This window comes from Rhinatrema bivittatum, chromosome 4, assembly GCF_901001135.1.
Source record: "Rhinatrema bivittatum chromosome 4, aRhiBiv1.1, whole genome shotgun sequence".
Lineage (NCBI taxonomy): Eukaryota > Metazoa > Chordata > Amphibia > Gymnophiona > Rhinatrematidae > Rhinatrema > Rhinatrema bivittatum.
In genome coordinates, this window is record NC_042618.1 from 309806349 (window position 1) to 309830593 (window position 24245).

Genomic DNA, 24245 nt, shown 5'->3' on the forward strand with positions numbered 1-24245 from the left:
ATTCATTTCAAGAAAACTAACAAATGATAGCTCTATGGGACTTGGCTGGCTTCAGTTACAACCATAGCCAACCCTGGTTCCAAGTGTGGTGAGATTCGTCTTTCTTAACACAATGTCCTGCATCTGCGGAAACAAGAAGCACAGTACTTAAAACCAGACACCATGGAGCTTTTAGTGAGTATGCACTTGCTTTCATATAAATCCATTTTTAAGTAATAATTTTAGCTATTACTTAGCAGCATCCAGCTGTCTAGTAAATTTTATATAGGGCTGCAAATCTTGATGATGGAGAAAGGACGTGCCATTGAACATGACCTACTGCTTGGTCAACAGTGAACATTGTGACACCATTCAGGTAAGTGTGGAATCACATGAGGAATTCTGAACTAGCTTCCTTTTTACAAAGGTGAGGTGCTGTATTACTGTTTCTCTCTGTAATAATTAGAAAACCATGAGAACAGCACTGTAACATTATATTACATGGCAGAACATATACATCATTTCTGTATAGTACACGAATTCAAGAATGGATCATATTCATATAGTCTTCTGAATAGAATCTAGAAAGAGGAAGAAATGGAAAACCATGATTCAAAACTCTGACGCATTCTCAGCAAATTAAGCCTTCATTGGTTTTAGTCAGGACTTATAAAGTGTTAGTAATCAATTAAAATACATTCAGCTTAACATATTTATACAAACAACATTTTAAAAATAAATTCAGTCTCAAGTTCTGAAATGAATGCAGTGCTGCAAGGTGCGCACATACCTTGAAACTAATTTTCAAAGGGAATCTACCCAGATGGTTTCCCTTTGAAACTTAGCGGAACGTGTGCATGCACAAATGGCAAGCATACGTGCACTTGCTATTGGGAGGGGCAGCTGACCAGGGGCAAAAGAGCATGCATACATTTTTATAATGCAAACACATGCACGCTGTTTACTCCCCTGGCCCCCAACGTAAACACATCTGAGACCGCCTCGTTTTACTGCGACTAAAAGGATGTTACGCTATGAAAGCCCACATATCCCCCCCCTGCCTCTTGGGGGGACGACGACAATTTTCTAACAGGACAATCAATCTGGATAAATTGCTTTTAAACGTGTCCTCTCTACTTGTGCAATTCATTTCTGTAATCCTAGAATCTCTTTTAGAAGTTCACACGTTTTCTTGTGGATAACTTCACGAAGCTTTCTCACACGCCTGATGCTGGAGGTGCCAACAAAGCTGTTTGGCTTTAGGACTGCCATACCATTGTGCACGTCGCCCATGATGATAAGCTGGCCCTCTACGGCGGTCATATTGGGACAAGGACAATTCCAGTCCATATTGAGAAGTGTGATTTCAAGAGGCTCCTTGCGCAGAAACCTTAGGCCCATTTTCTCATCTTTTAGAATATCCTCTACTGCAACTAGGGCATGTCCAGACTCTTGATCTTCAGTCAGTTCTATTATGCGTCCAAGGATAACAAAGTCACTTTTACAGAAGCTTGTTACTAACTTTTGGCGGGGTTTGCAGATTTTGCAATGTGGGTTCTTTGGGAAAGGGCACATGTCATCACACGTTTCTTTACTTTCAAAATTGTTCTCGTTCCCTCCACATCCACCATAAATGAAAGACTGGCATTGCTTCATCAAACTGTTGTAGGCCCATCTTGGCTCGTAAGCTTTGCAATGGCCTTGCAGAGCAGGAAGATTACAGATATTGACGGGTCCATTCATACAGGTTAACATGCAGGTTTCATAGGTCTCAAAGTGATTTAAGTTGCTATTACAGTTACCGTAAATGAATGTAAAACAATTATTTTTCTTTGCATCATAGTACCATCGTGTCTGCTCTTCCCCACAGTCTTCACTGTCTGGTTGCTTCAGGCATTCGTCTGTTGGGAAGTGAGTTTCATTTTGGGCAGTTTCTTTAGATGAAAGTTCGCCTTTGATAACAGATAGTGGAAAATCAGCTCTGAGCAGACCGGCAGCATTTTTGGCAGTGCAGGTGTAGATGCCTGCATCTTGAAGCTGGGTATTATAAATGACCAATTGACCAATGTTAGTTACCACAACATTCCCCCTTACATGATTTGGTCTCATGATAATGTTTTCCTTACCACTGATTTGTTTTTCCCAAGTTATTTCTGGTTTTGGTCTTCCTGTGATGTCGCAAAGGAAGCTGACAGTTTCTCCCACATAGACCGACTGATGTATAGGGTTATTAACTAAAGCTGGAGGCACAGTATCTATGACTGTGGTCTCTAAAGAGACCGTGGTGGGATGAGCTGTCGTTTCTGGAGGGATAGGACTAGTATTAGGCCAGGTTAGATGGTACCTGCAGGTAACCACTGTCAGCATAATGCTCTTGGTGCAAGCTTCTGCATCCATGTAACACTTGTTATAATATGTCAGTCCATCTGAGGCACAAGTGAAGCTGGGCTCCTTTTCACATCTTTCTTTGCACTTGCAAACAGGCTGCCCATCCCAGATATCACACTCTGAGCCTTGCTGTGTACACATGAAATGATCACAGGTCGCCTCTTTTGGCATACCAACAGGGCCTTTCTTTCCCTTGACATCCATGTACCTGGCTGCCACACAACTTTTTGTTCCACAAACATTAGGGCAACACTTCTCATAGGTTTCACATTCCTGAAAGAAAACAAAAAGTACATATAATTACCTTAAATATATTTTTTTTTTAAATGGTAAAATAGATTGCTGCCTTTAAGCATGGTTCCTGTACAGTACATTTGGGATAATGCCTTGATAAACGTGCCTGGTGGCACTGATTGTTTCTGTAGATGTCACTAACCAGGAAAGCAAGCTATTTCTGTCAAAAAACCCCAAAACCTACAAGGTATCTCAACAAGTTCCATAATGCTCTTTATAGTCAAATTCTGTTTTGTTTTGCTTTTTAATAATACAGTAAAAGCCCCACTATCTGGCATGCCTGAGGAATAGGCTGTACTGGTTAATGAAATATACCTGAGTTCTCTGCTTCCTGCCATTGTTGCTCCTCTACTTTCTCCTCCTGGTTCTTAAAGGGAACAAGAAGGAAGGGAGTGATGCTGGGATGGACAGAGCACAGTAGAGAAAAGCTACTCTTTACTCTAATCCAACTCCTCCTCTCTTTTCATTGCTGGAGGAAATGAAAAGATGCCAATTATTTGAGCATTTTGCATAGTTAAGAGCCAGATAGTAGGGCTTTCACTGCATATATTACAGAACAGTAGATAAGCAGGAGTCCATATGGGTACCAATGTCAAACAAAAACACTGCAAAGATCCTGGAAGAAAAAATGTTAGGTAAAATTAGGAAATTCACTGACTCAGATGGTTCCAGAACTTTCTGTACAATCTTTGCAACCCCTCTTCCAGGCTGCCTATCGTAGGAGACACTTGCTGTTGTGTCTGTCACTCCTGAACTTGTGGAAACAACGAGGTGGTTACACACAGACGGGCCGATACAGTAAGACGCGCGGGAGAGCCAGCGAGCGCCCGCTCTCCTGGGTGTGCGATTCAGTAAAGAAACATATGCAAATTAGGGCCCGCGGTAAAAGGAGGCGCTAGGGATACTAGCGCGTCCCTAGTGCCTCCTTTTTGACAGAAGTGGCGGCTGTCAGCGGGTTTGACAGCGGACGCTCAATTTTACCGGCGTCGGTTCTCGAACCTGCTGACAGCCACGGGTTTGGAAAATGGATGCTGGCAAAATTGAGTGTTTGTCTTCCAACCCGCGAGCTGCGGGCTGATTTTTAATTGTGCTTTGCTGCACATTTTACGTTCTGTATCACGCAGGAATAACTAATAGGCCCATCAACATGTATTTGCATGCTGCGGGCGCTATTAGTTTCGGGGGGGGGGGGGGGGGGTTGGCCGTACGTTTTCCACGCACTATTACCCCTTACTGTATAAGTAAGGGGTAATAGCGCACGGCCAAACAGGGGCTAACAGTGCGCTCAGCGTGAGCGCACTTTACTGCATCGGCCAGAGAGTGAATGAATCTGCAGTATGGGGATTCTATGTGAGGAAACCATAGCCCAGATATATACTAGTAACTAGTTCACTATTAGAGTATGTTAACTGGGTTTATATCCCTGCAAGATCCTGCTAATTGCATTGAACTGAAAGTTATGCAGAAAAGTGTTAATTAGCTACTGTCTGTGACTTATAGAGAGGGTTGGCCTGATTGATTGAATCATAGTGATCTAGAGACACAGACTAGTCACTAGAATAACTTCTTAAATGTGACAGTCCTTTGGGATCCTCACAATATGGCCCTAGTCTTGAACCCTGTGAGCTAGGGGGTTGACTAAAGGATGATCTCAACCAGGGTTGTTATGGCAGAATTCAGGGCCTTCTGAAGAGCTTTAGGATGTATGCCACCTGTCATATTGTAATCAATCCTGACACCTAAGGCATTCAAATGAGGGCCAAAGTATCAGAAGTGGAGGCAAAAACATCCCAAGGCACCTAGAGAGGAGCAAGGCACTGTTTGAAGAGCAGGTTATCAGCAGCAGAGGCAACAACACCGCTAGAGAGCACTGGATTAACCATTCAACAAAATAAACACGTGCAGAGAGCACTAAGGGAAGGGAGGCAGCAAAGTGTCTTGAAAATGTGCATTTTTCCAATCCCCCCCCCCCTAGTTATAAGTAAATAATTTGCTTATATTGCTTACTGCTATTTAGTGTTAAATAAATACAATTTTAAAAAGGGTTTATATTTAGTATCGTTGTGGGGTCTGGTCTAAGGGATGGCCTGGAAGAAAACTGAATTTGTCATCTCTTCAGCAATTATTGAGTCTTAATGTCTTGTCAGTTAAGCAATGGAAGGGTCGAGGGGGCACCACTGTTGGGCTGTGCTTAGGGCATCAGATAGCCTTAATCCGGTCCTGCTACTAGACATTGAGTGATTATTGAAGCAGCAGAAGTTGAGGTAAAAAAACCCAAGGCATCATGATAAGGGAAACGATGCAGCAGCAGCAATGGCATCAACACCCCAAGATACTGAGAGAAGGGCAAATCAGTTCTATCAGATCACAAAACCTTTTTTTTTTCATGGCTACAATACCCCCTGCGTGCTCCTTGCATAATTCAAAAAGTCTTTATGGAGGGCTTTCTTGAGAAATGGTTTCTTTCTTGCCATTCTACTATATGGACCATATTTTGTGGAATACTTGGAATATTCTTGTCATATGCACACTTTGACCAGTCTTGACCATGGAAGCCTGTAGCTCTTTCATCATTGCCATTGACCTCATGGTTACCTCCCTAATCAGTCTCCTCCTTGCTTGATCATCCAGTTTGAGGGACAGCCTGATCGAGGCAGAGTCTTTTATACCCAGCCCCAGGTCTGCCCCTTTCGACAGCTTTGTTACAGAATTCTTTGGACAGCAACTTGGTACTCATGGTTGTGTCTTTGTTTTGAAATGCACTATCCAGCAGAGAGAACCAACAAGAACTGATGAATTCATCCTGTCAATCAGTACAATTTCACACAGGTGGGACCAATTCACCTGCTGTGTCCTTTTGAAAGTGATTGGTTATACCAGAGCTTAAAGTATTTAGAATTGCTACAGACACACAAGAGAAGTGGACACTTGTCCAACCAAGCTTGTCCATGTTTTTATTTCTACTTCATTTTCTAAGGAATTTCTAAATATATTTTTAACTTGGTAATTGTGGAGTAGGATGTGCGGATGCATGGAACAGTTTAGTGCATTTTACTTCTAGCCAATAAGGTAACAAAAGGTGAACATTCTGGAAGGGGGACACTCTAATCAATTTTTAAAGCAATTATTAATTCTATTTATTGCAAACATTGGGAAAAATTATGCATCTGTTTTAAACAAAAACAGAATCCAAATAATGTGTGCTTTTGGCGGGAGGAGTATAATGTTTTCTTGATGTTCACTATTATATTTTGTAAAGCATTCTGTTTTTTTTCTCTAGTTTGGTCTGGGTCAGTTTACAATGGGGAAGAATTTAGATATATGTCTAATATGGTGGGAATGTTATCGTTTAGATATGTAAATACAGCTTTTCACATCCCTAATGAGTGCGGGGGAGGTGGCTGGCAGTATAAGGAATTTTAATATTTGATTTATTATATTTTATTGGCATACTGTATGTGTTTATTGATGTATTATGCAAATGTTTCTTATTCTGATATGTAAACTGTTTCAGTTCCCTTTGTGAGAGAAAGGTAGTATGTAAGCTCAAATAGGATTAGAAAAAACAATTGAAGGTTGTTTGCCATTTGCCCTATATTTCTTTTCAATAAGTCCATCATTTATATAAAATGTCAGAGAAGAGCCTTTTCAGTGCCAGAAACCTAAAGCAATATGGTACTGCTATAATTTTGATTGGCAAATAGAAATTAGTTCCATGTAACCTTTTCTACTGGTGCCTCCTCTCTTGCTATTTCCATGTTCAGTATTCTACACATGCCAACAACATCCCAAGACAACATAGAGAAACCTAACTGTAATTACACACTTCATGGTAGTAGAACCCCATTTAACAGCAGATCACAACATTGGCCCCACATGATGAAGTGAACCTGAGGAAGGCGGATGCAGTTATGACATTGTCAAAGAGCCCAGAAAGTCCCTAGAGTTCAAAAGTTAAGAAGAAAAGGATAAAAAGCTTAGAAACACGGCAAACCAAGGAGCATAACCTGTGCAGGAGTGAGAGAGTTAAATTATAATTGAAAAAAACAGAGAAAAAGTTAGCCAGACTAAAATTATGCTGATAGACCAAAACCTTTAAATATAAATAATTTGTCTAGGCTCAAAAAAATGTCTCTGGTCAAGAAGGCATCTTTATCTTAAGTCCTGAGATTGTTTAGATTGTACGTTATTGTTTGTTCTAATAACAGTTGCCATAGTTACCCATTCTGGAAAAATACAAGAGAAGATGAATTTCTTCCTTCAGGAGGAAAGCTAAAGCATGACGTTTTAGCCAAGCATTCCCAGCAGAGACTTCCTTTCTATCAACCTAGTTAACAGAGAAGTATTCCTATTTCTACAACAACAAAACCATGAATCTGTCTTTAAATATATAGATCCTCAACCAATATTGTTTGTTGATCTAGCACTATTGTATCCTATTTTAAATCTATTGTAATCCACAAACAGAATATAAAATGCCAATAAATTGAAATAAAATAATTGCAGAAAGAAGATGGCTGTTCTAGTTTGTGGAAAACTTGGCAAATGGTCAAGTTTTCTAATTAGGATATGTAATTGCTAATTTTGGAGACCATGAACATGAAGAATTGGAAAAAAGGAAGAAGGGAAGGAATCCAGCACCAGCAAAGATCAGAGCAATCCCAAAGCAGAAAAGAAGTGAGCCAGAATCTAAAACACGAAGCTAATGTACTTGTACCTGTATATACCTTTGTTATTTTTTACTTATTGCTCATAATATGGTTATCCCACTGCCGTACCCTCCCCTGCAAGGTCGTTCCATAATGTTTATGTATAACTTCTCTGCGATGACTTAGTCCCCTCAGAGTGTATTGTCTGTAAGGTTATTTTGTGCATATAATATGGTTATCCCTGCCTGTACCTCCTCCCCCAGGTACTGTTCCTTTTACATTCTTCCCTCTGGCTTTCATTCCTTTCTGCCACTCGTTTCTCCTCTCTTCTCCGCTGCTCCCCTCCCCTCCGATCTGTTTTTTGTACTTTCCGCCTTTTCAGTTATATTGTAAACTGGCATGATGTACCCACGAATGTCGGTATAAAAAAGTTAACAAATAAATAAAAAATAAAATATTGAAGTCAATTTTCAAAGCAATTTATGTGCCTGCAAGCATTTTATCTGCAATAAACAGCTTTCTGAAAATCGCCCTCCCTCAATGTAGCTAAAAGTCCACATATAGTTCCACAACGTGCGTACATTTAGCTGCATTAAGAGGAGACATTCACGGAAGCATGTTTTGGTCAGCGAGAAAAATAATGCAAACGTTGCATTTTCAAGTATCTGCAAAAAAGCAGACTCAAATGTCCACATATTTTGTAGCCTCATCAGGTTTCAAAAATAAACATATGTGGATACTTTAGCTTTGAAAATTAATGCAAAATCCACAGGAAAAAGGGCCTGCTGACCTTGTTATAATGCAGATAATTTGGAAATTGCCCCCATTATGCTTGCTACAGAGATGCTGGATTTTGGACATGTGCAGAATTTAAAAATTAATTTCAGTTTGTTCATTTGTTTTGTAGGTCATAGTCATGCGATTGGTTTGTTTCAAATAAAAAAATTCTCATTTGGTTTATTAGTTCATTCATTTACCATTATATTCAAAGAAGGAAGCAATGCAGCCTATTTTGGGCTCAGAAATTAGGAATTTCTAATCATTTCTATACATTATGTTTTATAATAACCTTTATACCTTTGCTTTTATTATTTTATCCCTGTTCTCTATTATGTTTTGTTTGTTGTTTTACTATTTTTTAACTTCATTTAATTTTATGTTAATTAATTGTTAATAATTGTGTATTTTTTAAATTGTATATTAAATTGATTTTTTGGTAAGAAACGTGATTCATAAAATTAATAAACTAACTATAATTGGCATGAAGATCCCAAGAACCCACAATGGAGCAAAACACTACCAGCAGTGGCTGGAGTTCTCCAAAACACCATCAGAGGAGCAAAGCAGCAGCAAGAATGGCCAGAACACCCCAAGGCTCCAAAAGAGGGGCACAGGGCTCCAATAACACTGGTAGAAATCCCCCCCCCCCCCCAAGGCTATAAGATAGTGGCAAAGCAGCACTAAGTGTGGCAAGAACACATGAAGGGGGAACAAAGCATCAAAAGAGGCAGAAACTCCCTAAGCCAGTAATAGAGGATCAAAACAACCAAAGGGGTGGCATTAAGATCCCAAAGCATCATAAGAGTTGCAAAGAAGCCACTCAGAGTGGCAAGAACACTCCAAGGCTTCAAATCAGATGCAAAGGGCATCAAGATAATTGATAGAAAGCACTAGGCAGGGAGAAGCCAGAGGAGATCTGTGGAGGCCTGATGTTATTTCCATATAGCATTATTAATTGAAGGAGCTGGCTGTTCAGACTTGGAGCTTGTCTTCACTGGAGGCTATGATGCTACTGACTAAAGAAACCAAATTCTCAATAGCCACTAGAAGTTTAATATCCTGTGATTCAGGGAATCCAGGACACAATTTTTCTTCTGAATCAGTTTTTTCAAATACTGCCTCCATTACCTCATAAGCAGTAATCATGGAAAAGTGTGGTCCTGGTTGCTACACTTCTGCAGCCCATGCTTTTTGCAAAATACCAGATGAGACCAATAATCATAAGAACTGTAAAGGAATGGAGTTTGAAGAAAATGTCCAAGAAGGCATTACATTGTTAAAGATATCTAGGTGTGTAAGGCCTATATAAAGCATTAGATGGCCAGGACAGGAACAAGAGTCATCAAATATCATAGGGGAAGGGAATTTGGAAAGAAGCTCGAAGACAACCAGAGCAGAAGAAGAAGAACGCTAGGTATCAAGACTGGTTTGGAGCAACTGTGGTAGCAATTACAAACAAAAGGAAGAAACAGAGTAATACAGAAAAAAGATTGACTAAAAACCCCCAAAGGTGGATCATGAGAGCTGAGGCAGAAAGAAGAATGGCATAAAAAACCCAAGGTACCAGGAGGGGCAAAGCGGTACCAGGAAGAGCATGAAGAGCCCAAGAAGTGATGAAGTAAGTATGCAAAGCAATGAATGGCCAGGGGAATTTTGTGGCATGATGCGGGCAACATTCACTGGAAACTGTCTTTAGCATTTCAAGGCTGAGTTGCCCGGCAGCTAACCCAGGGACCCAAGCATAGATGTTGGACCAGTCCCTCTCCCATCTGCCAAGGTGAGGAGAAATTTGGTTCTCTGCATGATTTTTCCTCCAGCTTTCATGATTTCTCTCTCTTTAGAGCAAGGGACTGACCTATTCCCTAACTCAGAGGAAGCTGGGGCAGCTGTACCTTTTGATGTCAGTTGTGCCAAGATGCTTTCTTCCACTGGAGAGCAGGTGGTGTGCCCCTGTCTGATGCATGGCAACCAGCAGGAGTGTGGGATACCTATCCCAGTCAGAGGCATGGCTAACTGATTGATTCTGTCAAAAGTAAAGATCAAGCCATGCAAGTGTTAAATATACATGGCCAGTAGAGTGAAATTGGAAGTGATTAATTAAATTAGATATGGGGTAATTGTAGAGTTAATACATGCCGAATACTGACATGCAACACACAGTGCAGGGAAATGCAAAACCAATGGCATTAAACCTCCCGAGGCATAGACTGTGGAAAATTGCAATCAGCATGAAAGCCTAGATAGCAAGATAAAACACCAGAAAAGAAGCGTAGTGGGAGGAGAAACTTCTATTTTTTCTTTTTACATATTTTTATTTTGGGGACAAAACACTCCATATAACCAAAAAAGGATGCAAGACCTAGGCAGGGATCCAAACAGCAAACACAGAGGCAAAAAAGGTTCCCAAGGTGGTACACTTCATGGACATGACAGGTAGGCAGAATGGCCCAAAGTGGGCCTTCTCGTCCACCTTTATATGAAGCTGATTATCAATTTTAGTTTGTGTATTATGCCAAATTTTATTTTTGCTGCAGTATGAAATTTTTGGATCTGCTCTTTACCTTTTTATGAAGAAGATTTAACAATTTCATTTTCTGTTTTATTTATCTTAAACAGTTTTAATTGTTGTTACTATTTTAATATATATTTAATTTACTTTATTATACAATGTGATTTTTATTTATATGTTTTTATTGTACATCACCTTGATTTTAACCATAAAAAGGTGATTTATCAAATAAAATTAACTCAGAGGATATTGAACTTTAAGTAGCTCAGGAGGGTTGGGTGATTCTAGTTACTAGCATGCCAGCTACAGGAGGCATCAAGAGATACTGTATGGTGCAAGAACACCCCCCCCCCCCCCCCCCCAGAAAGAGCAGGCAGCAAACAGCATGATAGATAACCTTGGCCTTTTCACTCTTGGTCCGCTCTCAATCCCAGCACCAGCACCCAGAAAGGAAGAGGGGATTCCGCAAGACATCAGAAGTATGGAGTCAATTTACAGTACTAGAGAACCAGCATTTTGCAGAATGCATTCATGGTCCGAAGGCCATAAATAGAGGGAAAGCAGTGATTCATCTTTCAAACAGTGGTATGCAGCATCATTTACGAAAAAGCACCTGTTAGCGTTGGTTGCAGGCATTAGTCTAGAAACTGCATCTTCCACGCAAAACAGCAACATCAGCAGAAGCAGGAAAGCCAAAGAAAAGAAGTCCATCTACAGATGACCTACTGATCCAAGTGAGGAGACACACAAGCAGACCCAAAGTCCATTTCATCAGTATGCCACCATGGACCAGTTAAGGTAAGGTCCCAAATTACTGTCCTGGGGTAAAAGGCAGGTAATATCAAAGATGGTGACATGTTGCATCAAGCAAATGATTGCCGTGGATGACCAGATCCTGCAGGTGGTGGAACATATGAGATTTAAGTGGCTGCTGCACCTCTTAGCCCCAAATTACAAAGTACCCTCCAGGCCATCATTCAGTAGGCAAGTGATCATGTACAATCAGTTCCTAGCTAAGGGCCTCATTTTCCAATATCGCATGAGGGGGCGTGTCCCATGCAAATAAGGCATTTTGCATGCAGCGGGGAAACATCGCGTCACGCGATGTTTTTGCCATTTGCGGAAATGGATTCGCAAATCGCGAAAACATCGTGCACCGCGATTAAACAACCAATGAATCCTCGCAGTACACGAAAGTGTCCAAACAGCCAGGGTTATCGCAGTCCACGACAATTCCGAACGGCTCAGGGGGGGAGAGGGAGAGGGAGGGAGAGAGAGAGAGAAGAGAGAGAGAGAGAGCGCCTTGCTATAGTGCCTGTGCCCTAGACAGGTATTTGTATCCCTATGGGAGGGCCACCTAGGAACTCGAGGTGGGGATTAGGTATGAGCGTAGGGGGTTGGGGGCCACTTTCACATTCAACATGAGACGTACGGAAAGAACAGTGGTCTCTAGTGAAGATTTGCTGGCCGTCGGAGTGAGGAAACTCACTCCAAGAAGAGATTTGGGCAACATTCTCTCAAACCGTCCAACAAGCTAGGTTGAGAAAATGTTGCCCAAATCTCTTCTTGGAGTGAGTTTCCTCACTCCGACGGCCAGCAAATCTTCACTAGAGACCACTGTTCTTTCCGTACGTCTCATGTTGAATGTGAAAGTGGCCCCCAACCCCCTACGCTCATACCTAATCCCCACCTCGAGTTCCTAGGTGGCCCTCCCATAGGGATACAAATACCTGTCTAGGGCACAGGCACTATAGCAAGGCTCACTCTCTCTCTCTCTCTCTTCTCTCTCTCTCTCTCTCTCTCTCTCTCTCTCTCACACACTGACCTGAGCCGTTCGGAATTGTCGTGGACCGCGATAACCCTTTACTGGCCCGTAGCGCACAACGTAACGCGAATGAAAGTGTTGTAGCTATTAGCCGCGATAGGAGCCGCGCTAACACTGCGGCTGTTTCGCGGCACACGATAACTGTTTCCTGTTTTACATGTGCTCCGCCCCAACTCCGCCCCCTGAATATAACATTACGAATTTGCATTCGCAAATCGCGTTAACGGCTGTTAGCGTGATTTGCGAATTTATCTCCTGCGATAACACCTTGGAAAATGACCCCCAAAGTCTTGTGTCAGAATTGCTTGTCCAGATATTACTGGTGAACTGGATGGTACTACCGTCCATCTGGCCAATTGTGCCTTGCTGTGTTATATTACTGTAGTGATCTTGTTAGGAATAAACCATTTGGTGTGGGGAGAGACAGAGTAGCCTAATGGGTTGCAGTTCCCCCATGTGGAAGCTAGCAATGGATGTGTTCCTCTGCTTTATAAAACCAGATTACCATTTTGCTTTGTAGATTTCCTTTTGTTTCTTCCACAGACATCATGTCTTGGCTGTGCTCTGACTTTTCTAGCAATTAACTTAAAATCTCCATGGAAATCTTTTATTTGGGATGGGAGTTTCTTTCCACTCTCTCAATCTACTCTTTAACTTTAAATTTATGTGTGGGGTACCCAATCACTTGGGATTCAGTTAAGCTTATTTAATTTTGCTCTTCAATCTAATAGGAGAGGTTCCCTTCATGCAAGTGAAATCTGTGATCATGAAGATCCAAGGAGAGGATGACTTCCAGCCATCCTGTGTAGAGGAAGGAGGAGAAAAGGGGGAAGAGGAGAAAAGATGGAGCCCCATCCAGGGCCCATGTACATCTGAAGATTTGGAGAAGAGAAAGATATCACCCCGATACTGCATGTGGAAAGAGAGAGAGAGAAGAAGGAAATAAGAAGGAGGTAGAAGGTAAGACTATTTAACTTAAATGGTATCTTTGATGTTTCCCCAACATTGGGAGGGAAGTACTCAACTTGCCTAGTATCCAATAGGAGGGAAGAAGTAGCAAAATAATTTAAATTGGCTTTAACAACTGGATGTTAAAGACTGCAAGAAGTCAAACTTATTTGAAAAACACTTGTACAATCTTAAAAATGAAGTGCACAGCTTAAAGACTTTAAATCATCACTTTGCACTTTATCAGTTAAAGAGAATGTTGGACACCACCAAATAACTCTTGTGTTTTGAGTAGTGACTCTGATGTTTGTCTATGCTCTTATCAGTGCTGTGTGCAAATACTTTAATGTGGGACTACTAAGAGCGATCTGAAGGGCCTTGAAAGGAAACTTTCCCCTCGCACAGGAAACCCTAGAGTTACATCTTTTGGTACAATAACAGTTTTCAATCTGAAAATTGAAATTTGCAATATGGCCTCTGGTACCACTATCTGGGTTATACAACTATTGCTGCCTGACCTGCTCCTCCCATCTTGCCTCTCTTGATTACACTGAAATGTCATGGCTTCAAAACAAAAACATGAAAAAAACCCCAAAAAAACCTCTCTCTTCCCACCATGCTTCTGTCCTGGTTCAGCCCAGTCCTGTGTTGTTCTGCCATTGTTACTGCCCAGTCCTCCTTATGCCCTGCTTCTCTCCTGGTTCAGCATCTTACTGTCATTGATACTGAAGAGGCCTACTCCTGCCTTTCTCCTTGCCTTGGGGAATGTCTGCCACTGTTGGTACCACTTTGCCCCTCCTTGATGCCTTGGAGAGATCATTTCACTGTTGGTGCTCTTCACACCTCTCCTGGTAACTTGGAATGTTCATGTGCTACTTTTATCTCTTTTTGGGGGCCTTGGGATCTTTATGCTTGGGCTGTTTTGCCCATCTCTCAGTGCTATGGAGAGTTAATGCCATTGTTGGTGTCCTTTGCCCCTCTGTCAGTGCTTTAATGCCCCTCTTCTTTCTGCCTTAGCCTTACCCCTTACTCTATGTCTTGTGTTATTGATACCACTGTGCTTGCTGCTTTGCTCTGAACTCTATACTTTGGGGGTTTTGATGGCACTCTTCTTCCTGCTTTATTCCTCCCACTCTAAGTCTTGAGGGGTGATGGCAATCTTCATGCTGCTTTGCTGGGCAACCAGTCTTTGGGTATTGATGACAGTATTCCTGCTGCTTTGTGACTTTCTTGGTGCCTTTGGGTGTTTTGCCTTTGTTCCTGCTGCCTTCTAATTTCTTATGAAACTACTTTACAGGAGTTCTAACTATTGGTCTCCTCCTGCATATGGGTGCACCCAAAAAAAGCCGTTCAGAATCAAGCCTCTGAATGCCTACAGTGCACTTTGGCTCAATCAAACAATATGGTAAGGATAATGGCAACCATGTTGATACCACTATTTACTTGAAGATTGGGCATCCAAATGGCAGATGAAATTTAATGTGGACAAGTGCAAGGTGATGCATATAGGGAAAAATAACCCTTGCTGTAGTTACATGATGTTAGGTTCCATATTAGGAGCTACCACCCAGGAAAAAGATCTAGGCATCATAGTGGATAATACTTTAAAATCGTCAGCTCAGTGTGCTGCAGCAGTCAAAAAAGCAAATAGAATGTTAGGAATTATTAGGAAGGGAATGGTTAATAGAACGGAAAATGTCATAATGCCTCTATATCGCTCCATGGTGAGACCACACCTTGAATACTGTGTACAATTCTGGTCGCCGCATCCGTAGCGTCAAGCCAGCCTGGGGATACCGGGACCAAGAGGCGGAGAGAAGCCGCGGCTGCATCTGTCCGTCTGAGCCAAAGGGAGTCGCCACAAAGGTAGAGAGGGTGGAGCGAGGGCGAGAATAAGCACGAACGCAACAGATGTTGGTCAGGATCACTACTATTTCCAAAAAAATCTCTTCTGAGTGACTAATTACCTTCATCCAGGATTCTGAGAGAAGAGGTCCACTGTCAGGGACAAAGTTCTACTGATTAGGGAAGTAAAGGGTTTCTTTAAAACTTAAGGTTAGGGGGACCATGACTCTGAATAAGATTGTAAGCAAGTTTGGAACCTTGCTGATAACTGAGGAAGAAGAAAGGGAACTTCCGTGGAAATAAGATAGACATTTTGTAATGCCTCTGGCACAATGAATGAAGATGTCTTGGGTGCAAAGACAAGCAGATAACCCTGCAGGGCTCTGTATGTGCATACATAGAGTCCCCACCAGGGTAGAGCTCCTTTCCATTGTGATGGATCTGTGTACTTTTCTCAAACAAAATACTTTTGAGATGCCTATATCAAGTTCCATGCAGGAGATCCCATCTGAACTACTTGTGTCGATGGCATTTTCTAATGTAAAGAGGAACTCTTGAATTGGTAGGCAGAATGTCTGTGTCGAGAGCCAGAAGGTTTTGCACTGATGATGAAGAGCACATCAAAATCATTCATGAAGAAGGGACATCAAAGGCACCAATGGTGCAGACACATCAAGGGAGTGGATGATGCAGAAGCATGGAGGGCACCAACATGCAGACGTCCTGCTGGTGCAGAAGCATGGAGTGCACTGATGGTGCCGATGCACTGATGATGCAGAAGCATTAAGTTGGTACAGTCACCAGTGGAGTCGATGCTGAAGTATCGAGTCCAAAGTGTCAAGTCCACCCAGTCTTTCAAAAAAAATCTGAAAACCTGGCTATTCCAAAAAGCCTTTCAGCCCTCAAGCCTAACTCCCTACCCCCCCCTCCTCATACCCACCCCAACTTCACAATAAAAGAGAAACGTCATAATCCTAATTAACCTTTAGACATGCCTGCGTACCTCAATAAGCCTCACCCTGCTTCCCATGTACAGACTCCCCCCCTTTGTAAATAACTAGAGATGCCTACCTCCCTATGTAAATATAGTTATTGACCTGTTGAGCTGTTTGAATCAAATCACCCTGTTAAGCTATTTGAATCAATTCCATTTCAATGTTCACCACTGCTAAAATGTAATTGTTCTAACTGTTGATCTGCCTCCGTTCCATGTAAAATAGTAAGACACGCTCGTCCTACTATCTCTCCTCGCTAACATGTAAACCGATGTGATGTACCCCAATGAATGTCGGTATACAAAAGCAAATAAATAAATAAGTGCATTGATGATGCTAATGCTTCAGAGCATTGGTGCTGATGCTGATGCACTGGGTGATTCCTGAGAGACTGATTGTAATCGGGCACTCCGGCACTTGCATCTCTGCTGTGGTTAAATCCTCCTTCTATAAACTTCGTCTGTTGAGAAGGCTGAAATCCCTGCTAGAACATCAAAATATTTGCTCAGGTTTACAATGTCTGGTTTTGAACTCTCTTGATTATTGAAATTCCTTGTATCTCAGTCTTCTGGCCAATACCATTCATTCTCTGCAAATACAACAAAACTCCACTGCCAGGATCCTCACTGGGACAGGACTGAGAAAATATCACCCCTGTTTTGTCCAATCTCCATTGCCTTCACACTCAATATTGTACTGTCTCATCTATAATCTTAACAATGATTCATCCACATGGCTGAACACAATCCTCTGATTACATAAGCCTACCAGGCACCTGCGTTACACAACCAAGAACCTATTGAAAGTATCAACTATGAACTGGCAACACTGGACTTCACCAGAAACTGAGCAATATCTTTAGCTGGACCACAACTATGGAAATTCATCCCAGAGCTATTGTGAAGAAGCCCCTATCCTGAAGTCATTTTAAAAGCTATTGAAAAAGTATCGTTTTTTCTCTAGTTTTTAAACTTATGTTAGATTGAGTGCAGTGATTTTTGTATTATCCTATGTACTATATTCTTTTTCTGAAATTTGTTTTTCAGAAACATCAGACCTATCTTAGCAGCTCATCTGATGCAAACATGGCTAACTGGACCTAGTCCCTTACAAATAATGATGGATTCCTAGCTGAAAAGGGTTCCTTTGAGCTTGTGAATCCTGTATCCGACATAGAAATCCACCCACAGGTAACCATGCTTGCCACTAACATCATCCCCAAAGGCAAATTAGCAGCATACTGGTTCGACCAATTTTTGAAGTGGTCAGTGCTGAGATGAGCTATGGCATACCTCATCCACATTGTGCTCTCTTTTTGGCAGACCCCAGAGAGTACATCAAATGCTTGCTACTACTGACATCTGTGCACAAAGTCATGCACAGTTGATGAGCTCTCTTGTTCAGAGAATGAGTTCCTGCATTGTGTTCAGCAAGATGCTTACACTAAAGAAATGAAGTGCATTACCAAGAAAGAAAACATTCCCAAAGATAGCCCTCTTTGGAAGCTGAACCATTACATTTGATGAAAATGGCCTAGTCAGAGTTGGTGATTGGCTGAATCAGGCCAAACCGGACCATTGGTTAAAGAAACCTCTTGATTACCCTAACTGACCTCACATTGCCATCCTGCTTCTACACCAAGATCGACAATTCACAGAAGGAGCAGTCAGAGCCAGGCATCTGGATGATTGGTGCTAAACAATGCATTATTCAGTCATTCATGAGTGTATCAAATGCAGCAAATTACGAGGCCAGCAGTAAGAATAGAAGGCAGATCTGCCAGCTTACCAGCTCAGCATGGAACCACCCTTCACTTATGTAGAGTTAGAGGTCTTTGGACCATGGTCTGTCTGTTCCCAATGAATGAAGGGAGGACTTGCAAACAGCAAACGATGGGCTGCAATGTTCACATGCATGAGCATTCATGCTGTTTACACTAAAGTTACTGAGTCCATTGAAGTTATCCTCCAGCTTCAGAAATGCCCTCCAAAGGTTCTTCTCTATCAGAGGACATGCCAAAAGCTCCGTACAGAATACAGAATCAAGTTTGTTGAAGATTGCAGAAAGCTGATAATCAATTCAGAAGATTTTAACAGTTCTGCTGTTAATAGGTACCTGTCAGAACAAAAGTGAATAGGATATTCAATTCTCCTTATTCTTTGCACATGGGTGGTCTGGGCATGTATGATTTAAGTCACTTGGTGCTTCCTGTACTCTATGCTCTCTAAGACTGGACTCACTCACCTTACCTATGTAGTCCTAACAATGCTTCTGGCCAAGGTCTCTCTCATCATTAATGTAAGACCCTTAGTCCCAGTTTCCACTGATCCTGAGGCAACAGTCATCCTGACGTGCTTCTCACCCAAAAAACTGGAACAAATCCAGCACCATTTAGGGACTTTGACACCATGGATCTATATAGGAGAAAAGGGAGACAGCTCAGAGTCTTGCAAATACTTTCTAGAGTCGCTGGAACTGCAAGTGCCTCACAACTCGCTCCAAAGGGCAATCTGGCAAACCAGACATTCAGGAAGGTGATATGGTTCTACTAAAGCAGGGGTGGGCAAGTCCGGTCCTCGAGGGCCGCAAACCAGTCGGGTTTTCAGGATACCCCTAATGAATATGCATGAAATAGATTTGTATACAGCTGAGGCAGTGTGTATGCAGATCTCTCTCATACATATTCATTAAGGATATCCTGAAAACCCGACTGGTTTGCGGCCCTCGAGGACCGGAATTGCCCACCCCTGTACTAAAGGATGGGCGAGCGCAGCAGAATGATTGATGGAACTTATTGTGAAACCTTTCCCAGTAGTGTCAGAAAGGTCTGCAAGATTGAAATGAAAGCAGCAAAACAAGGAACGGTGAAGACATTCAACAAGTCTGTCACTTGAGAAAGGGCTCCTTATGTCTCGTGAAAATATTTGAACATCAACGACCATTGCATATTTTTGATAGTTCTTTGATTTGTATAATATTTGATAATAGTGGTATCTGTGATACCAAGTGGGGAGTGTTCTGTCTCCACAGTATATTTCTGGGTTTCTTTGTTGCACTGCCACCCTGTGTGATTTTGTGTTATTGGGTCTTTCTATTGGGTCTGTTCCTGTTTTGTTCTCCCTCTGCTCCTTTCCTCTGACCTGAAGCAGGCTGGGACAGTTTACTTCTTGTATAGATTTCAGATTGGGATTAGACTATTTCAAACTAGCAGCTCATCCTGGCTCCTCTTCCAGGAACCTTTCAATCATTAATCCTTGGCTTCTATTTCAGCTGAAGTTTGTTTTCTTCAGGTTGATTGGGCTTCTCAGCTGTAACAGTATCCCCTATTTGTGCAGCTACTCTTGGTGCCTTCTCATACACACTATGGTATTGAATTGCTCCTCATTCTAATAAATATTGTGGTAATCAAGAATTGAGTTTATCTGGCATCTGAAGCTGGGAAGAAGTACAGCTGGCTGTTAGCAAAACAAGCAAAGGCAGACGTTTTGTGAGAACAGCACATAATGACATCCAAGCATCCTTCCTCTATGACCACCCTGTGGTGTTGCGGCAACAAAACGAAGGCTTCAAAGCTCTATAGCAGAGATGGGCAAATCCACAAATAGACCTGGTTTTCAGGTTATCCATAACGAATATGCATGAGGTAGATCTGCATGCACTACCTCCTGTTTGTAGCTCTTGAGGACTAGAATGGACCACCCCTGCTCTATAGAAAGTGTTGCACATTCAAATTCACAGAATAGCCAGAACTGCGCAGTACTGAAAGAAGCCAGAGATGGTCAGATCTTCTTGGTGATGTCATTGAATGTCTGCTGATGTCATTAAATATATGCTGAGGTCATTGGACCAATTAACCATGGCAATGAAGGGACTGTCCATTGCTGTCCAGCAATGAATATATTTCATGTAAATAGCAGCAAGTGCTCCAGCCAAACAAACAGCACTAGCACCATCTGCTCCATGAGTAAATTTGCAGAAATTACTTCATCTTGTTAAATGGCATCTGAAATGGCATCTCTTGATACTCTATTATTAAAGTACTTTTTGAATGCTCATTAATTTAATTTGGACATTACAAGTTATTTACCACCCACCTTTTTTCCCCTTTTGACATTGACGGCCGTGTGGCGATATTCACCCTGCTCTTTTTTACCTATCAAAAATCCAGTCCCAAAACACAGCCTATTTGTCTGACATTGCTGGCTGGATGTTCCATCACTACCTTAAACTCAAAATGGCCAAGATAGAGCTCCTTTTCTTTCTGCCATAAGCCCACTTCCCCTCTTCCTCCTTTCTCTATTTCTGTGCATAACACTGTTACTCCTCCCAGTTCCCTCAGCCCACAACCTTGGGGTCATCTTCAACTCCACTCTATCCTTCTCTACATATATCCAAAACAATGCTAAAATGTATTTTTTTTTGTTCTTTCGCTATATCACCACCAAATCTAGCCCTTCCTTTTTAAAAATACTACCAGAACCCTTATCCACTCTCTCACCGTCTCCTGCTTAGACTACTTTAACCTGCTTCTCACTGGTCTTGCAATGAACCATCTTTTTCTAGTACAATCAATCCAAAATAAAGCTGCACAACTTTTCTTTCACAAAGTCGATATACCCATATAACCCCTCTTCTCAGGTCACTACATTGGCTCTCTATCCATTTCCACATATAGTTCAAGCTTCTCTTACTCACCTACAACAGCCATCACACTCTTGCTCCTCACTATCTCCCATCTTTTGTCTCTCCTTATACCTCGCCTTGTGAACTCTACTCATCAGGCAAGTCACTCCTATTATGCCCTTCTCCCCTATGCCAGTCCCCAACGCTGTGCTTTCTACCTTGCTGCACTGCATGCTTAGAATAGACTTTTCCTGGATTTCTAGACCTTCCTTGTACGGCACTGCACTTTTTTGCATTAAATCTTAACTGCCAAGCAATGAAACACTCCTCAAACTTTTTAATAGTGCTCCTGATTTTTTCTACTCCTTCATAAATGTCTACTTTGTTGCAGATTCGAAAATAGGGAATCCTTATCTCCTAAACTGTTTACTGTTTGGGATCTTGCCAGGTACTTGTGACCTGGATTGGCCACTGTTAGAAACAGGATATTAGGCTTGATGGACCCCCGGGATGATGTGGTATGGCAAATTCTTAAACTTGTAATATCACTCATAAAAGTCTTGAACAAAACTGATTCAGGACCAATTTCTCAGATGCTCCACTGATAACTCCCCCTTCATAGTTGTCTCCATTAATCACTGTCTGTCACTCCATCAGTTTCTAACCCAGAGCACCAACTTGACCAACACATAAGCTGCTTAGTTTATGTATGTGCCTCCTATGTGGGATACAGGATCTAAACCTTTGCTAAAAATCAAAAGTATACCATATCTAATACATGCTCCAATTCTGTTTACCAGTCACCCAATTAAAGAAATTCATTTGTTTGATATGATCTCCCCCTTCTGCTTTTTCCTTTACATCACCCACAGATTCCTTATTTTGATTTTTCAGTCTTCCTCCTTTTACTGACATACCTGAAAAACGTTTTAGACTCTTACTTTATTGTCTTAGACATTTTTCTTTCACTCAAGCCTTTGCTGTCCTGGTTACTTTCACTACTTCCCTCAGCTTTTCCAGATATTATTCCCTGTTCTTTATCTGAGATCCTTTGTACCTTTAGAATACCAGTCTCTTTGCCCTTACCTTTTCAGTCACTTTTTTTCTCATTCTATTTTGACCTAATGAAGGGAGTATAGACTCAAAAGCTAGTTAGAAATGTATTGTTAGTGCAACAAAAAGATCTCGCATACAACTTTTTTTGTTGACATTTTTTTTTATTTTGTTGACATTTATTTCTACATAAGCACTTCTTTTTGAAATTCATACAGGTCTTATTTACCTTTCCTAGCATAAAGATTTATTGGTTTTTGTTTTGTTGTTTGGTTTGATTTTTTAAACTTCTTTTTAGTTTTATTTGATGTTTATTTTTATTTTTGATTATCTGAATCAAAATAAATACCAGTTTGAAAAAAATGCTAAAACAAAAGGAAATGGTGATATCACAGGGCTTGTTCTTTTGTTGTTTTTTTTTAAATTTGAAATTATAATAAGCAACACCTGGTTTACTTAGGAAGATTACTGTATGTATGTTCCTTAACCGATAAAATCACTTTGAAAACTTGAGAATTAGTCTACCTCAATATGATTTCTCAGTCAGGAAATAGTATAGACATCATCAGTAAAGTACATCGCTAGACTTAATACATTACTTTCCTGTGCAGTAATTAACTAAATATGACTGAAGTTGAGTAAAGATTACCAGGAAGTCAAATAAAAGTAAGCATGGAGGAATAGCCTAGTGGTTAGAGTAGTGAGCTGAGAACCAGGGAAGCCAGGGTTTAAATCCCACTTCTACAACCAATGCTCTTTGTGATCTTGGCCAAGTCGTTTCACCCTACATTGCCTCAGGTACAAACTTAGGGCCTGATTCATCAAGGTATTTTCTCATAAAGAATGGAAGAAAAGCCTTGGTGAATCAGGCAGTACGATTGTAAGCACTCTGGGGAAGGAAAATCCCTATTGTATTGTACCTGTATTGGGCTCAGGTTTAGAAAGCCATGTAATCAAATATAAACACAGGAGTGTGAAATATTTCATGTTCATATAGTAGCTACCACTATAGTAGGGCCTATGTCATGTGGGTAAGCTATTCTATATCCCTTCTCCTTCACTACCAGCACCCAACTCCACACTTTTCATCTTGCTGTGCCATATGCCCATAACAGCTTTGCTGAGTTGGTGTGTTATGCTGCCTCACTAGTCATATTCAAGTTCTGTTAAATACTTACCTTTTTGAGGTTGCTTTTAAATCTTAAGCCCTGGCTCTTCCAGAACATAATTATCTCAATTTTAACCATGTTCACTGTAATAAATATATTTCTGAAAATGTTTGTTTTATGTGCCTTAATCAGACTGTAAACTCCAAGAAGCAGGGACTCTCTCCTTTTGTACTTTTATAGTGCTACATTCATTTCGTAGTGCTATGAAAATGATAAGCAGATATATTCCTCAATGGCTATTGTTAAAAGCAAAGAAGTCTCAAACTTTATCAGCAGAACTTCAAGTGATAGTCCACAGCAGATCTCATTATAAAAATAAATCTTTTGTCCCACAGATATTTAAAATTGGTCAACAAATCTTAAACCTGGATGACCAGAATAAGGGAGGTTGCAAGCCCCAAACCGCAATGACATCTTGTATAGATGGTGCTTTTCTGAAGGAGTCACAAGCTCACAGCCAACAGACCTATACGCAACAAGTAATTAAATATATCAGTTTTTCCAGACCAAATGAGTTATTACCAATAAATCACAGTATAGTAATATTTTTATCATATGAATTAATAGTTAAAGCAAATAGTGATACCCATAGGAAGAAAAGTCATTTTTCCAGCATTAAAATGGATGTATACTAATAATTCATAGCAATAAAAGAAATAATAAAACATATAAAATTGCATATAGATTGTTGCTTACCTGGTCTGTTTCACACTCCCTCTTACAGGTGCTCTGGGCATCCACCCATAAGTTGGGATTCATATCATTTGGACATAGTCCAGCATGTGAGTACCGTATTGGAGGCAAAGTTTTACTTTTTAAAGGAACATCCAAAAGCAACAGAATGGTGATCTTCCACAACAGGATCCACATCTGACAAAACAACATCCACAACATCTCAGAACTTCTCCAATATGAGATCTTGTTGCTTTGAATTTCAAGCGTTGGAGCACATCTGCCCTCTAGAAAGTTCAGCAGTCCTTCCTCTTTTTGCTAATAATGCAGTCTGGTCTGGACTGCATTGGATTAAAGATTTTATAAAGTAACCCTTTATTTTAAGAAAAAATGTTAATACTTAGAGTACAGTTTGTTAAATTTATGCCCATGATCTGCTCAACAAGTCAGAAAAAGTTAACTTGATTTCTTTTGACACTTTTCTTGCTCGGGTGGCAGTCAGATTTCCTACAGAAA

The 24245-nt window shown here is 41.0% G+C and overlaps 1 protein-coding gene across 1 annotated transcript; it reads right to left on the reverse strand.

Moving 5' to 3' along the window:
• Positions 1-519: 519 nt before the first annotated feature.
• On the reverse strand, positions 520-23906 carry WFIKKN2 (WAP, follistatin/kazal, immunoglobulin, kunitz and netrin domain containing 2). The gene is made up of 2 exons (XM_029597582.1): positions 23754-23906; positions 520-2640 (listed from the first exon to the last, which is right to left on the reverse strand). Exons 1-2 carry the CDS (start codon positions 23814-23816, stop codon positions 1126-1128), a joined length of 1578 nt encoding a protein of 525 aa, XP_029453442.1. The 5' UTR covers positions 23817-23906; the 3' UTR covers positions 520-1125.
• Between the last annotated feature and the right edge of the window lie 339 nt (positions 23907-24245).